The sequence below is a fragment of the Monodon monoceros genome, unplaced genomic scaffold (genome assembly GCF_005190385.1).
Source record: "Monodon monoceros isolate NGI ecotype Baffin Bay Population unplaced genomic scaffold, NGI_Narwhal_1 Super_Scaffold_21, whole genome shotgun sequence".
In the NCBI taxonomy this organism is placed as follows: domain Eukaryota; kingdom Metazoa; phylum Chordata; class Mammalia; order Artiodactyla; family Monodontidae; genus Monodon; species Monodon monoceros.
Genome location: NW_021703778.1, coordinates 29,014,759 through 29,029,802, shown reverse-complemented (window position 1 = coordinate 29,029,802; position 15,044 = coordinate 29,014,759). Strand labels below are relative to the sequence as shown.

The 15,044-nt window shown below is 43.6% G+C and overlaps 1 protein-coding gene across 2 annotated transcripts in view; it reads right to left on the bottom strand.

The window, feature by feature from the left end:
* LARP4B (La ribonucleoprotein domain family member 4B) overlaps nucleotides 1-14,114 on the bottom strand; it is an 87,945-nt gene extending 73,831 nt beyond the window's left edge. Inside the window, exon 1 of one of the 2 annotated variants that reach the window (XM_029236946.1) lies at nucleotides 13,879-14,114. Coding sequence is in view for 1 of the 2 variants with exons in the window: in XM_029236945.1 (XP_029092778.1) it covers nucleotides 10,776-10,913 (138 nt within the window). In the remaining variant the exon portion in view is untranslated. Of the gene's footprint in view, nucleotides 1-10,775; nucleotides 10,967-13,878 lie in introns of those variants that run through there. The other variant, XM_029236945.1, reaches the window with a different exon arrangement.
* Between the last annotated feature and the right edge of the window lie 930 nt (nucleotides 14,115-15,044).

The following is a 15,044-nucleotide window of genomic DNA, read 5'->3' as shown; positions in this document are numbered from 1 at the left end:
TCTTCATCCTGTAACAGACTAATTCCTTAAAGTACTACCAACATGTAATTTTCAAGTATGTTAAATTAAAAGAAAAGCTTTGGGGCTTCACTGGTGGCGCAGTGGTTGAGAGTCCGCCTGCCGATGCAGGGGACACGGGTTCGTGCTCTGGTCCGGGAAGATCCCACATGCTGCAGAGCGGCTGGGCCCGTGAGCCATGGCCGCTGAGCCTGCGCGTCCGGAGCTGTGCTCCGCAACGGGAGAGGAAACAACAGTGAGAGGCCCGCGTACCGCAAAAAAAAAAAGAAAAGCTTTGCTGTGGGGAAAAGGTACTTCTGATCTACATTAATCAACTAAGCAATAAACCAAAACAAAGCAAGAACATCTTGAATATGTAATGTTTCTCCAAAGGAAGGACAATGGAATTCCCACAGGGTCTGCAGAGCTCCAAAGCAGTAAACAGCTGTATTTGATGCAACAGATGGCCGTAATAAATAGGGCAACTTATCTTCCTCAAGCCCCATGTACAGCCCTATGGGTCTTCCCTAAAATCTTGTTACCTGACATGCAAATCATCTTCCTTAAAAATTAAAAGCCACTTAACAGCTTTATAAGTAGTGATAAAATATGACTTATTTCAAGATCTACGTTAATGTGCATCTTTCCTTTCCTGAATTTAGTATTTCTAATAGACCTATATTTCTTAGCACTTTGGTGAAAGGGAAATATTCCATAACACTATAATCTTATATAGCTCTTGAAAACTAGACCTCGAAAGTCAAGGCAAGGAACCCAAATACATACAACCTGCACCTAAGACAACTTTTAAAAACTTCATGAAAATGAATGAGTTTTTCTCTGCAGTTTCTATAATCAGAGAAGGTTTAGAGAAAAAACTACCTGTTAATTGTAAGAGCGCTGGTCATTTATCTGTGGTCTGGATCCCATTCCCTTCTCTTTTCCTATATCTTCAACCTCTTCCTCCTGTCCCTGTCTAAACATGCCCAGCCTGTGCAGTCTCCAAAGACAGAGCGCAAGGGAGGGAGAGGGGAGACAAGAGAAGCAGAACAAAAACAAGTGACTGGGGGGGGGTCCTGGACCAGATGCAGCCTCTCCAAGGACACTGTTCCTTTCAAGACGGCCACTCGCCTGCCTGACGCTAGATGGACCAGAAGGCGGCCTCTGCAAGCGCTCTCTTCCTCATGTGCCTGCTTTTCTGCTCCTCCTCTCTGACCCTCCCTGGATGCTCTCTCATCCTATGTGACAGGAAGTAACTGTATAGTAAGGGAGGCGATTCTGAAACCTGATACATGAATCCTGAGCCACTTGAACTTGTATATACTCATCACGGGCCTTTTTCTTAGACTGAGTTAGTCTATTGGACGTTCTTTTATTTCTTTCTCACCTAAACCACATCCTAATGAATCACCTAAGACTTTCACTTGTTTCCTTAAAGTACAACTTAGATACTTAAAAAATAATCTGAATGGCGCAATGCTTCTAGAATAATTATTCCCCAATTTTTTATAGTTGTCATATCCATCTACCTAATTTAATAGCAGTTTTGGTGATTTGTTTTTATTGAGACACTCCAAAGTTTTCAAATTAGTTTTCCTATGATAACTGTTTTGTACTATTTTTATCAGTTTATATTAGTTAAATCATCTACTAATGAGTACAACTGCCCTGAACAAACTCGGGGACAAACTTAATTGGCTTGTGTAAGCAAACAACTCAACTGGGAGGAAGAGGAACAGAGAGAAAACAAAGAGCAGCCCACCAGCCCCAGCACTTTGCTGCCCACATGTAGCTGGTTTCACCAGGAGATCATCACCTGGAGCTTCTACCTCACTGGGCCTCCTGCTCTCAGCTTTTCCTGATTTCAGTTAACACCATGTGTTAAATTTCAGTGCATCTAAGCAAATATCTGGCAAACATTTTTTGACCTATGGATTCCTCAAAATCAACCATTTAAAAAAATCCATTCTCATATAAAACAAACAAAAACTGACAATCCCTCAATCTCAAGGAAAGACAGTACATCATCTACCCTGCTGCTCTAACCAGAAACCTGCAAATAAATTTCTAACCCCTTCTCTCACATAAGCTTATACCTCCTCACCTCTACTGTCACTAAACTGCTCCAATAACCATAATCTTTGCACAGAATGACTACCCCAACCTCCTAGGTCTTCCCCGTCCCACCAATTCTTCCGCAGAATGACACTCCTGAAACAGGAGACCTGCATCCCACCCTCAGCATACACCCACCACGCAGGCACTCAGAATACTGGGACACCAACCAGCCAGCCCAGCTGGAAATGTCACTCCCCATGCTCTCCACAAAGCCTGAGTTGCAAACCCTTTACACGCAGCGAGGCAGCCATCTCTCCAGTACTGGGAGGGTGGGAAAGTATCTACTTTCTTGACCGCTGTATCCTGATACAGTACCCAACAGAGCATAATCTCAGGAAATGTGTTTAATCATCTCATCTTTCATGCACTAAACATGTGGGAGGAAATTCCTAGTATTTAAAATATAAAGCTCAGAAAATGAGATGACTCCAAGTGAAAGCTTCTGTTGCTGAATATTCCAAATGATGTGTTAATGTGGGAAAAGGCAACATTCTTAGATCACGGTAAAATTACTTTGAGTTCACTTTCACTTTATTTTAGATACTCTCTAGGTTTTGTATATGTGTGTACATGTGTGTACATACATGTAAGTGTGCACTTGGGATCTGAACATACAGAAGAGTTAAATACAAAGTGATGTTGACAATAAAAAATTACATTTAATTATCAAAATGACAACTCACAGAAGAAATTCCTAAGCGGCAAACACACAAAACCTATTATTTGTATTGAAAGTAGAGGTCAGGACTTCCCTGGTGGCACAGTAGTTAAGAATCCACCTGTCAATGCAGGGGACACAGGTTCGATCCCTGGTCCAGGAAGATCCCACATGCCGCGGAACAACTAAGCCCATGTGCCACAACTACTAAGCCTGCGCTCTAGAGCCTGTGAGCCACAACTACTGAGCCCGCACGCCACAACTACTGAAGGCCACATGCCTAGACCCTGTGCTCTGCAACAAGAGAAGCCACCTCAATGAGAAGCCTGTGCACCTCCAAGAAGAGTAGCCCCCGTTCGCTGCAACTAGAGAAAGCCTGCACGCAGCAATGAAGACCCAACACAGCCAAAAATAAATAAATTAAAAAAAAAAAAAAAAGAAAGTAGAGGTCAAAGATCCTTCTGAAAATATGCTGAAAGTTATGACTCCTTTCACTGGAAAAATGGACATACACTAGAAATGTTAAACACAAACCCAGGAGCTCAAGGATTCCCTCCTCACCCCAAGTCCACCTATGACATCAGGCTGGGCGTGGGATGAGGACAGTAAGAGCAGGGACCCCCACCCAGCAGGTGGTGAGCATTTTTAGGGCCTGTCAGCACAGAGCATGTGCTCAAACAAGTGCCAGCAAACAACCAGGCACCGGCCCCAGGGAGCTATGAAACACAGAGATCTCCCACTTTGTCAAAGTTTGCTTGTATGAAAGGCCTATGTTAGTACCGGTTTTTGCTAACCAAGAGACCTGAAGAGAACTTTTGCTTTTGCGAAAATCAAAAATGGCGGCTTGGCAGCTTTCTGCGTTCGTTTTGCAGCAGTTACAGAGGCATCGCTCACTAGAGCAGTGAGAGCAGCCCCACTGAGCTCCTTCCCCCGCCACACTCAGCATCTCAGCATCCAGCCACCTGGCTGTGAGCTGCGTCTGTGAGCATCTGGGCTTTACCTCCATCTATTCTGTGCCTCCCTTAACAAGATGTGTCCTAAGGTAACTGCTTCTTTGCTTTATACCATTTTGGCTTATGGAAGGTTCCAGAGGAGTGCTCCACTTCTGAATAGGACAGCAGGGACACCCGTACCACATTGTACTCAGAAAGTAACAGCCACTGAGTCCAAGCACGAACCTAATCACGATCCTCAAAGATTAGGTTTGACAATTGAACACGCTTTCATGTTTTCCAAAATGACTGTGCCAATCAGTTAATACTAAAATACATCAAATACCCCCTAACATGAAGCATTCCTTACAAAAGTGATACCATGTTTGAAAAAAGAATTTATGTTCCACAGTTATAATTCAAAAGCATGTACTACTTTGGATAATCTTTCAATTTGATATTCCAACATAATACCATCTCCATTTTGTAAGTAACTGGATCACAAGTCCTAGCCCACTTAGGATTACAGTTCAACAGACGATGAAACTGATAACATCACCATAAAAGTTCCAAGCCAACTATGAGGATCAGAATCAGCTCCAATAATTTTGAATTACTGCTCAGCAAGGTAAATGACCTTCTCTCAGACTTCTGTTGTGGGCTACCCCTGACCTCAACAATCATCACTATAAAACAACTATTAAAACTTTCTAATTAAAGCCAGCATTTCTGATGATTAGCTATGCTGTGTTTATTGCTCTCAAATCTATCAGGTTACTGGACCTAAGACACCTTTATGCAAGACACCTATGCTTTCTGAGAATTGGGCACTATTTGCAGTGGACTTGGAAACAAGAAGTTAGGCAAATCCCATTTTCTGCTCTCCTCCCTTGTGTGATATAAGGTACCTGTCTCCAGGCCTCAGTTTCCTAAACAGTAAAACAGATGTTCCAAAGAACAAATGGGGGAAAAAGCAGCAAGGGCTTTGGGTCACCTGAATTACAAGTCCAATACACTGCGGAGGATGACCTGCACTCAGGTCTCCGTTTACGAAAGCTGCAGGCTGTGGAGGTGTGAAATCACTGGGCACACGGCAGGAAGGAACACAGACAGACAAGGCCGAACTGAAGGCCTGGAGAGGTGCTCAGAGCTCTGGAGCCCGCCCTCCTCTTCACAGAAAGGTGGTGGGTGTGAACACAAGGGCTGCTGCTTCCAAAGCCTGAAGGCAGAGCCCTGCACCGGGGTGCGGATGTTAAGGTCTGAATGCTTTAGGAAGGAAACCACTGAATTTAAATGAATTTTCCTTAGACTATTTCTCAAAGACGAGTCTGAATATATGATACAGACAAAAGACCTGTTAGCACCTTCCTAACAGGAAGGATTTTAAATGGATTAAAGCTAATAGGTTAAATTATCTAAAATGACAAACAAAACCCTTAATTTTCCTGGAATAAAAACATTAATTCAATGTTTTAAAAAGCACAGTTAAATGGCTGCTTTACAAATCTGCTTTAAAAACATAACAATAAAATACTGACTTAAAATTCTATAGGATACATAAAACTAACACTTTCACCAATTTCAATTTTTCTTTTGAAATTCCACTGTTAAGGGTATAACTTAAAAGGTATCCTACTGAGTTCTATTAATAGTGGACCGAAGTTATAGTCCTCACTCTGCCACCAGCCAACTAGCTGTATTTCTAATTAATTTTACTTCTGTGGGTTTCAGTCTCTGAATCTTTAGAGCTCTAAAACCCTCACACTACAACTGTAATACTACACAATTTTTCTGGCAGTTATTTTCAGAAACTATTATCAAATCTCAGTTAATAAAATAATGTAGACCAAAACTCAAAAGTCTCAGAAAATGACTTACTTCAAAGTGTTATTTCATTCACACCAAACATTACATGAATAGTCAAAAAGGATAAAAGGTTTCCCTCTCAGTCTTATAATTCCAGGCAGGTAACAACGGCACTGATAAAAACAAACTACTTGGGCTTCCCTGGTGGCGCAGTGGTTGAGGGTCCGCCTGCCGATGCAGGGGACGCGGGTTCGTGTCCCGGTCCGGGAGGATCCCGCATGCCGCAGAGCGGCTGGGCCCGTGAGCCATGGCCGCAGAGCCTGCGCGTCCAGAGCCTGTGCTCCGCAACGGGAGAGGCCACAGCAGTGAGAGGCCCGCGTACGGCAAAAACAAAAACACAAAAAACCAAACTACTCCATGTAACTGGATTAAGGCTGATTACGTGTATTGTTAATTATTAAACACTTAGTACACTTATTCTTCACCAATTATCAATAAACCTACCTAACCTCACCCCCACGCATCAAACTGTAAATTGGAAGTTAATGATCTAGCTTTCATTTGCCCCACTCAGAATATTACCTAGCATAGTAGTCCCTCCCTATCCGTGGTTTGCTTTCCATGCTTTTGGTTACCCAGGGTCAACCATGGTCCAAAAATATCAAGTGGAAAATCCCAGAAATAAACAATTCATAAGTTTTCAATTGCGCGCCATCTGAGTAGCACGGCCCAATCTTGCACTGTCCCACCTGGGACGGGACTCAACCCTTTGTGCAGCGCGTATCCCGCCCATTAGTCACTCAGCAGCCAGCTGGCTATCAGATCAGCTATCAGTCTGGCAGTGCTGGAGTTCAAGGGACCCTTATTTTATTTAATAATTGCCCCAAAGTGCAAGAGTAGTGATGCTGGCAATTTAGATATGCCAAAGAGAAGCTGTAAAGTGCTTCCTTTAAGTGAAAAGGTAAAAATTCCTGACTTAGTAAGGAAAAAAATTGTGTGCTGAGGTTAAGATCTACAGTACGAACACTGAAAATTGTGAAGGAAAAAGAAATTCGTGCTAGTTTTTCTGTCGCACCTCAAAGTGCAAAAGTTATAGCCACAGTGTTTGATAAACGATTAGTTAAGATGGAAAAGGCATTAAATTTGTACAATAAGGTACTTTGAGACCACATTCACATAACTCCTATTATGGTATATTGTTATAATTGTCATATCTTATTATTATTGTTAATGTCTTACTGTGCCTAATGTATAAACTCTATCCTAGGTATGTATGTATAGGAAAAAATTACATAGGAGTTATGGCACTATCCGCAGCTTCAGGCATCCACTGTGGGAATGTATCCCCCACAGACAAGAGAGGACCGCTGTAATATGACTTGTGGCCATACAGTGAATTTGGGAAAACACCTGATCTATGGTTTTTTATCTTGAGCTGTAATATCGCGATTTCACGAAAAACTTAAAACTACGTTAACAGATTAAAAACCTCCACAATGACAATCAAACACACTCTCAACATTCTAAACTTCAAAGAACAGTATGCTAAGAGTGTCCATGACTGAAAATACTAAAATTTATGGTCATTTTAGGATCCCAAGCCACTCTTTTGTAGGAAAACATTTCACTCTAAACTGAAAGTTTCGCCAGGTCACAGAGACTTTCAAATTCTATCTGTGTGCCTGAATGCTTCTGCAATTTTATTTGGTGATCCTATTTTCTATTTCCGGTCCTTTCATGTTTAGGATTAACTCTCCTGCACTGAGCCCTGAAAGATAATGATTTCAGCAGAATAAAGGAAAATTTGTCAATGTATACAAAGAAATAGGAAGAGCTGTGAAAAACTAAGGGCCACACGCACAGACAGCAAGTACTACGTATGAGCTGCTTTAATCACTGCTTCCTTCTGTCCTCACCAGCTGCCCTTCCCCTGCCTAGATATTTAAGGTGTGAAGAAGCAAACACTGCTGACTCATAGTTACTCACTTGTACAATGGTCTGTACTCCAAGGGAAATGGTCTGTACGAAGGGAAACTAGAAATAGCATTCTAGTCTGACACCAAACATCACTGGAGATACAGATATGAATCCAAAAGGAACATGGACCTTACAATAATGCCAGAGAAAGGTTTATCCCAAAAGGTTTCCACACTGAGCTTCTGCACTAAATGACAACCAGCATGCCATAAAAGTACAAGCAAAGATCAAATGCTTTTGCCTTCTAAATACCCAGATTTTTAAAAGGCAACTCTCTCCATGGGGACTTCAAGTCTGCTTTTAAAGGCTGCTGTTATTCCCTGACCATGGGAGCTGTGAGAAGCCAGGCAGCAATGGATTACAGTACACACTATATGCAGTGTGCTTATGACACACACACACACACACACGCACACACTGTTGACTCAACAACACACAACTGCGTGGGTCCACTTATACATAGATTTTTTTCAATAAATATGTACTACAGTACTACACGACCCAAGGTTGGTTGAGTCCACAGGTGTGGGACCACAGATACAGAGAGCCAACTGGAAAGTTCTATTCTGATTTTCAACTGTGCAGAGGACTGGTTCCCCAACCCCTCCGTTGTTCAAGGGTCACCTGTACAGGGCAAGGCAGAAATTATACAGATGGTAGAATCTCAACAATGAAATACAGAGACATATGTAATCAACAAACAGAAATAAAAATGTTCAGAAAGTATTAAGTATTTAAAGAAGAGGTTTTAAAGGACTTGATTATTTCCAGAAAAAAATATTTGAAAAGGGAATGTTTAATATATTCAGAAAGAGATAATAATCGAGGCAACTTGTAAATCTATATCCAATTGGTCACTATGTTTTTAATCCCTATATTTTCAAGCTTTTCGAAATCTGAAAACAAAATGTTCTCATTTTTCAGAGATGTTTCTAAAAAAGGAATCTGTTAATTAGTCTGCCTTAATAAAAGCTGAAATAACAAATATACTTTATACTTTAAACAAGTATACTTTAAACAAGTGACAAATGCTAGCAGGTTTGAGGCCTATTTTTAAAGTATTTTTTAAACACACATGATTATGTGTAATACAAATGAAAGGGGTTCTAAGCAACCTATTCTTCATTTAGACCAGGGCTTGGACTGTTCCACTGTGACAAACACAAGTGTAAAGCAAGAGAGCTTGCCACCCTGGGGCCAAGTAAAACCAGTCTGTATGCATCCATTCCTCCCCTTCGACACAAGTCTCTGTAAAGCAGAAGGATTGCTTAAAAAGGCAATTCTGGTCTTGGAATACTCCTGTTTCAAACCCTCTGACTGCTTCTCACTGTTCTTAGGATAGAAAGCACAATTCTCACCCATGCCAGGAGCTCCAGACCCTGCAGGACCCCGCTGATGCCTCGCCCACCCCATCCCTGTCGCCAGCCTCTCCAAATGAGTTCCTAGCTCAGAGTTTTTGCACCATTATCCTCTGCCTAGAAGGCTCCCTCCCCCTGCCCAATCCCTCAAGGTCTACATGACAACCTCCCAGCACAACATTATCTGTTTGTCTCCCTGCCTCAGTGGACAGAAAGTTCCAGAAAGGAGGGCAATTTTCTTTTTTGTTCACCATTACAACCCTGGGATTTACTCATCAATTATTTAGTGCATACTGTTTTCTAAGGTCTGGGTTCATAGCAATGAACAGAAGAGACAGAAACCCTCAACTTCATAGGGTTTACATTCAAGTACAAGAAGACATAAGGTACGTAAAATACAGAAATTACATGGCATGTTATAACGTAGTAATAAGTGCTACAAACAAAAATAAAGCAGGGAAGGGAAATGAGGGATGTCCACCACACTCCACACTACAATAAACTCGACTGTCCTAACGGGACTGCTCAAGGAAGCGTGGAGTGGAGAGTCCTAAAGAAGGTTCACGTACAGAGGGTTCAAGAGTCCAAAAATGCTGGTCTACTTTACTTTAAATAAAACAATTCACTGTCTTAATTCCTTCTAGACCACAAGCCTTAGAGAAAAGTTCTGGTATCATTCATCTTTGTACTGCTAATGTGTGGTTGATCAAAAATACCTGCTCAAAAAAGGAATGAATGAACTCTCCTCTTTCCTCTCAGTGGCCCTGCTTTGCACCAGGTCCTGGAGCAATGATTCTCAAAAGGGAATAAAAAATTGAAAAATCCACTGAAGTTTAAAAATACATTTTCACTATTGTAATTGCTTTGTTTTTGGCTAATATAATTTGTTTTCATTTCAAAGCAAAATAAAGAAGGTAAGAGATATTGTTATCAAAAGGGGCACATTTTTAAAGACTGAGAAAGAATATTATCTAGAGGTCACGTAGTTAAATCACTCCACCTAAAATAGTGTACGTGCTAGATGTAGCTATCAAGTCAGTTAACATTTTGTAAGTAGAATTTTTATGCATTTTCTATTGCATTCTTTTCAAGTAAAAATTTTCATGTTTGTTTATGAAAGCATGCAAATAATTCCTCTAAAACTGAGGTGGGAGGTACCTTATCCCTCTAGTGAAACAAAGTCAACATCTGTAGTGCAACACTTGGCCCTGGGCTGGGCAAAGAGATTAGGGACATAAAAGGATCTTGCCCACAAGAAGCTTACATTAATTAATTAGTGCAATGCCTTGGGGTGCTATGGAAACAGAGAAGCACTCAGCATGACATTAAAAATTAAGGAAAGCATTCCTGAAATACCTTTTTAAGGATGGGTTAAGGAGCTAAGTCAAAAAAGAAGAAGAAAAGACCTTCAATTCCAGGCAAAAGAAAGAGAGAGCAAAGACAAGGCCATGGTTTTGGGGAGAGGACTGTGGCCAGAGCAGGCCAACCAAAGGTGGCCCAGCCGGCAAGGAGAAGGCAGAAGTGGCAAGGCCCCTGGGCACTTCTTAGTTAGGCAGGGGACAGTCACTGAGGAGTTTTTACAAAGGGCCTAACAATCAGGATATGCCTTTAAAGCAACCTCTCACTACAGTGTGACAAAAATGGTGTGTGTAAATAAAAGAGCATTTTATTTTTATCACACAAATAAATATCACCCTAATTTATCAGTTTTTAAGCCAAAACTTTTGCATATCAGATTTCATAAAGAACATTTTCAGTGAAGACTAAGTCTCACCTCAAGGATTATCAAATTTAAGTTAAATAGGAAATGTCCACCATGTTACAGAATGCACTCTGTGGCCCAGGTCTCACTATAGTAGGGAAGTAGGTCTGACACTAAAGAGGAAACCAGACCATGACAGAAGGCACAAAAGGGGTGGCATCACTCACCTGCAACCCTTCATGATTACACAGGAACCATGACAGCTTCTCCAAAAAAATGATGAAAAAGTTTATAAAGCACTGAAGGAACAAAAGGTTTGGGGTGGGGGAGGTAAGAAGGAAGGAAACATAAGCTGACTTAATCATTTTGCCTGATCATAAGGAAGACATTTACATGTGGGAAAAATAAAGCGCTAGAACATTAGGGAAAAAAATTTCCATGTTGGAAATATCCTCCTCCTTTCAGTAAGAGAACCTAATGGTTATCTACCTTACAATTCCACATTCTAATAAAGAAATTCATTTTCTAATCAAGATAACTCCAGAAGTAGAGTAGCTCCAAAGATACCAACAAGTGCAACAATTAGGAGCAAAAAGTTCAAACTGAACTAAATTAAAATCAGGTCTGGTGAGTTTAACCCTCTCAGAAGGCAGTGCCTCCTTTACTAGGTACTCTAAAATTAGCTCTTACAGAAAAAGGAGAACTCTTTACAGGAATAAAGTTTTACAAAGGAGCATAAGCGACCAAAACCTGTAGCAGTGTCTGTACTTTCCATAAACACAACTTCAGTGCTTGTTTTCTTCTCTACATTACTAAAAGGTTGAGTCAATGGTCTTATAGGAGGAATTACAAGAATATACATGATTTTCTTGCATTTACCAATCGGGAAAAAAAAATCCTTAAATATGAGAGAACCCTGCAAGAGTACAGCATGTGTTATGAAAGCCTATTTGAAACTTTTGCCTTAAACATTAAGACGAAAACAAATGGAATTTAAAGTAATATAGCTACAGAGCTTTTTGCAATCTCAAGGGACAATCATAAAGGAAACACAAGTTACTAAAATTAGAAGACCTAGGTTATAATCCTAGTTATCACTACAGAAAGTATGAATTCCAGCAGCAGAACACTGAAATTAACAGTGAAAGGAGTTTGTCAGCCACATGGTTGATAACATCAACTACAGCTCTATCATTGCAAAAACTTGTAATATTGTTGCAAATCTATGTTAAGTAGTGGGGCTACTTTAAAGCACTGTTCATTGTTATTAACATTAAAAACATGATGTTCCCACCTTGCACTTAAGTATTCTGGAACTGTTTTATGATAGATGAAGACTGCTTCATTAAAAACAAGTGATTAAGTAAAATATTTGTTTCCACAGATTTTAAATACGTATTTGTCTAAACATGTGCTTATCTGTGAAAACCATATTAATATCAATAAGTTCTCCAAATCTCAATTTTTTTTAAAGTGCAATTCCTAGGAAACTTAAATAAAATCAAAATCTTCCCTGAACATGCTGCCATTTAATTTTGGCTACTCTTCAACAAAACACGTTAAAATAAATGCCAAGAAACTTCTGTTCTCATATTATCATCCATTTTCTCTCTGGCTCCTACTCAAATATAGTATAAATCCTTTCTCCAACTACACATTCTGTCCTCAGACCTGCTTTCTCTGCCCAGATACATGTGATAAAGGAAAAAAAAATCTGTTAATAAATTAAAACTGACACTCACTAAAAGAATATTGAAAACAGTAATAAGGTAAACACCATTTTCAAAATTCTGAATAAGAATCTGAGTAATAAAAAAAGAGAGCAAAAACAGCCAACATCAACATGTTACAAACAGTCCTATGAGGCTGATGTTATTATAATCCTTATAATCCTCCTTTTAGAGGTAAGAAAGTGAAGCCCCAGAGGGTAATTTCTAATAAGAAGCCATCTCTCTCTTCACACACCCACTTTTTCACCTTACAAAGGCAACACACATCAACTTTTCAAAATACAGGATGAAATTTATTTCTAACTAAACACAAGTTTCAAAGCGAAGTACACAAATCAAACTTATGGTTGAACAATAAACTTGCTAACCTGATGCCTTTCATAAAGTATTCCACCTTAGCAACTCAAGCAAACTTACATCAAGCGATTTCATAGAGCCTGATTATAAAACTGCCCTTCAGAATATTAAATACAGAGAAAAGTTGACAAGCCACAACCATTTCAACTTCTGTAAATTACCCTGACTGTAAATTAGAGGGAGCCAGGCAGGTGGGGAAGTATGGAAATTGCACACTGCACATATTATGACCTCCAAAGAAATGAACGTCACTCTTCCCCACTGTGGTCTTTGCAAACTACAACTCAGAACCTATTTCAAAAGCATTTTAGATACTTAACACAAAACAAGAGACCAGCTAAATGTCATGAGAAAAACTTTAAAAAGAAGAAAATAACTTGTATGCTTACAATATTCAAGTTGATATTATCTTTTTCTAAAAACCCTCACACAACCTGATTTCCCTGAACAGTCCAGGGAACTCTTCCCATTCCTTCAGTTATCCAAAACTTCAAACTTCCACTTAACATTTAGGGCAAGTTACTGTGCAGCCAAAGAGAGGGTCTCAAACGCACAGAATAGCTACCCTACAGATAATCTTCTCAAGTTTCACCTCAGCCTAAATTAAAGACCGTTTTATGTAGAAATGAGGGGGAAGACAAGATGACCTGCACGGAAAGTTGCAATACAAAATTACAGTGAAGTCTGAACAAGTCTTAAGTTTTACGTTCTGATTGGACACGACTGAGAAGCAGGTGGTAAGAGATTCCTGACCTGCCCCTTTCTCGAACACAAGGCGTCTTTAGAATATTTTCTTAATTCTTCCAGAATCTGCCTCTGCTCAAACCTCTCTGAGGAGAGCGGGACCGTCCCAAGCATACCCGGAGCAACAGGATCCTACTTCCTGGTCCGAGTGACCCGGGCCCTCCCCGCCCGGCCGGCCGCGGTCCCGGGCCCGGGCGGAGGGCAGGGCGAGGCCGCCGCAGTGCGGGCCGGACGGCGGTGCTGCCCGTACCCTACCCCTGCCCCGGCCCCCGAGACCTCGGCCCGGCCCTGGCCAGCCCCAGCCCTGCCCGCCGCCCCGGTCCGCACCCAGACCCCTCTGCCCGCGCCCCGGCCCGGCTACACTCGCTGGGCCCTGCCCGGCCGCGTCCTCCGGGAAGATGGCGGCCCATGACAGGCGGGCGCGGCGCGGGTCCGAGGCGGAGGCCGGGCGCGACGCGGCGGGAGCGGAGCAGAGCAGCCCGCCCGCCGCCGCGCTCACCTGTCAGCACCGCCGCCGCCCGGCCGCCGACCGCCGCAGCCCCGGTGCCCGGCAACCGCGCCACACGCGGACGGGCCGTGAGGGAGGGGCGGAAGCAGGGGCGCGGCCGGCCCGGACGAGCGGCGGGGGTCGGCGCGGCGCGGACTGGCGGCGGGGCGGCGGCAACTCTTTCCCCTTTCGGGCCGAAAAATATCTCAACCTCGCGACTCCAGCACCCCAACGCTCCTTCCCGTTCGCATGAGAACACACAGCTCCCGCTTCCGGGCCCCGCCGGAAGTCCCGCCCAGCGCGCTCCCGCGCCCGCGCGCCCGCGTACTCACCGCCTGGTCCGCCGACTGGCGCTCGGCGCCCTTACGTCATGACGGCACGGCGCCCTGATTGGCCTCGCGCAGCGCCGGGCCCGCCCCCTCCTCCTGGCCTCTCGGTGCTCGTGCCCCTCCCGGCGACGCCTGTGATTGGTGGGGGCGCGCACGCAGCCCCACCCCGCGCACGCTCTCCGTACCGCCCCCGCCGCGACCTGGGGAGGAGGTGCTGTCGGCTGGGACCGCGACCCCTGCCCGCTTCAGCCGGGCACCGAGACTCCCGACCCCGGCCTCATCCCGGGACCCCGACCCCGTCACCCCGGGATCGCGACCCCCGTCCCCCTCGGCCCAAGACCCCGACCCCTCCCTCCCCTCACCCCGGGACCGGACCCTCCCCGGGGCCGTCTGGCCATCCGGGTGGTCGGGTCAGGAGAGCCCCCTGAGCGCGCCCGGGAAAAGGGAGAAGGCGGAGTCGCCTGTCCGTGGAGCGGGTGCCCTGGGCCGCTCGTCGGCCAACTCCGTTCTCCGCGGTTTCAGGGGAAATGCTGAAGACTCGGGATGTCTTCCCAAACCCGAGCATGTGCCACCCACCCGACCCATTCTATGGGGAGGAAAAACAAAAGTAAAGTATGTTCATCGGCTTTAAGCTTGCTGCCTGATTTCCTGTGTGCCTGCTCCGCTTGGCTGTTGATTATGTAGACATACATGTGACCTGGAAAGGCTTCTCTGGGTCACTCTGTCCAGCCTTATCCGTGCACCGGTGCTTCTTACCTGTTCCTTCTGCGGGTCCGAACGCCGACAGGTTGCGCTCTGGACTTCCGTGTATTGACTGGGAAGATCACATCGGTGCTGGGCGCCTTCTGC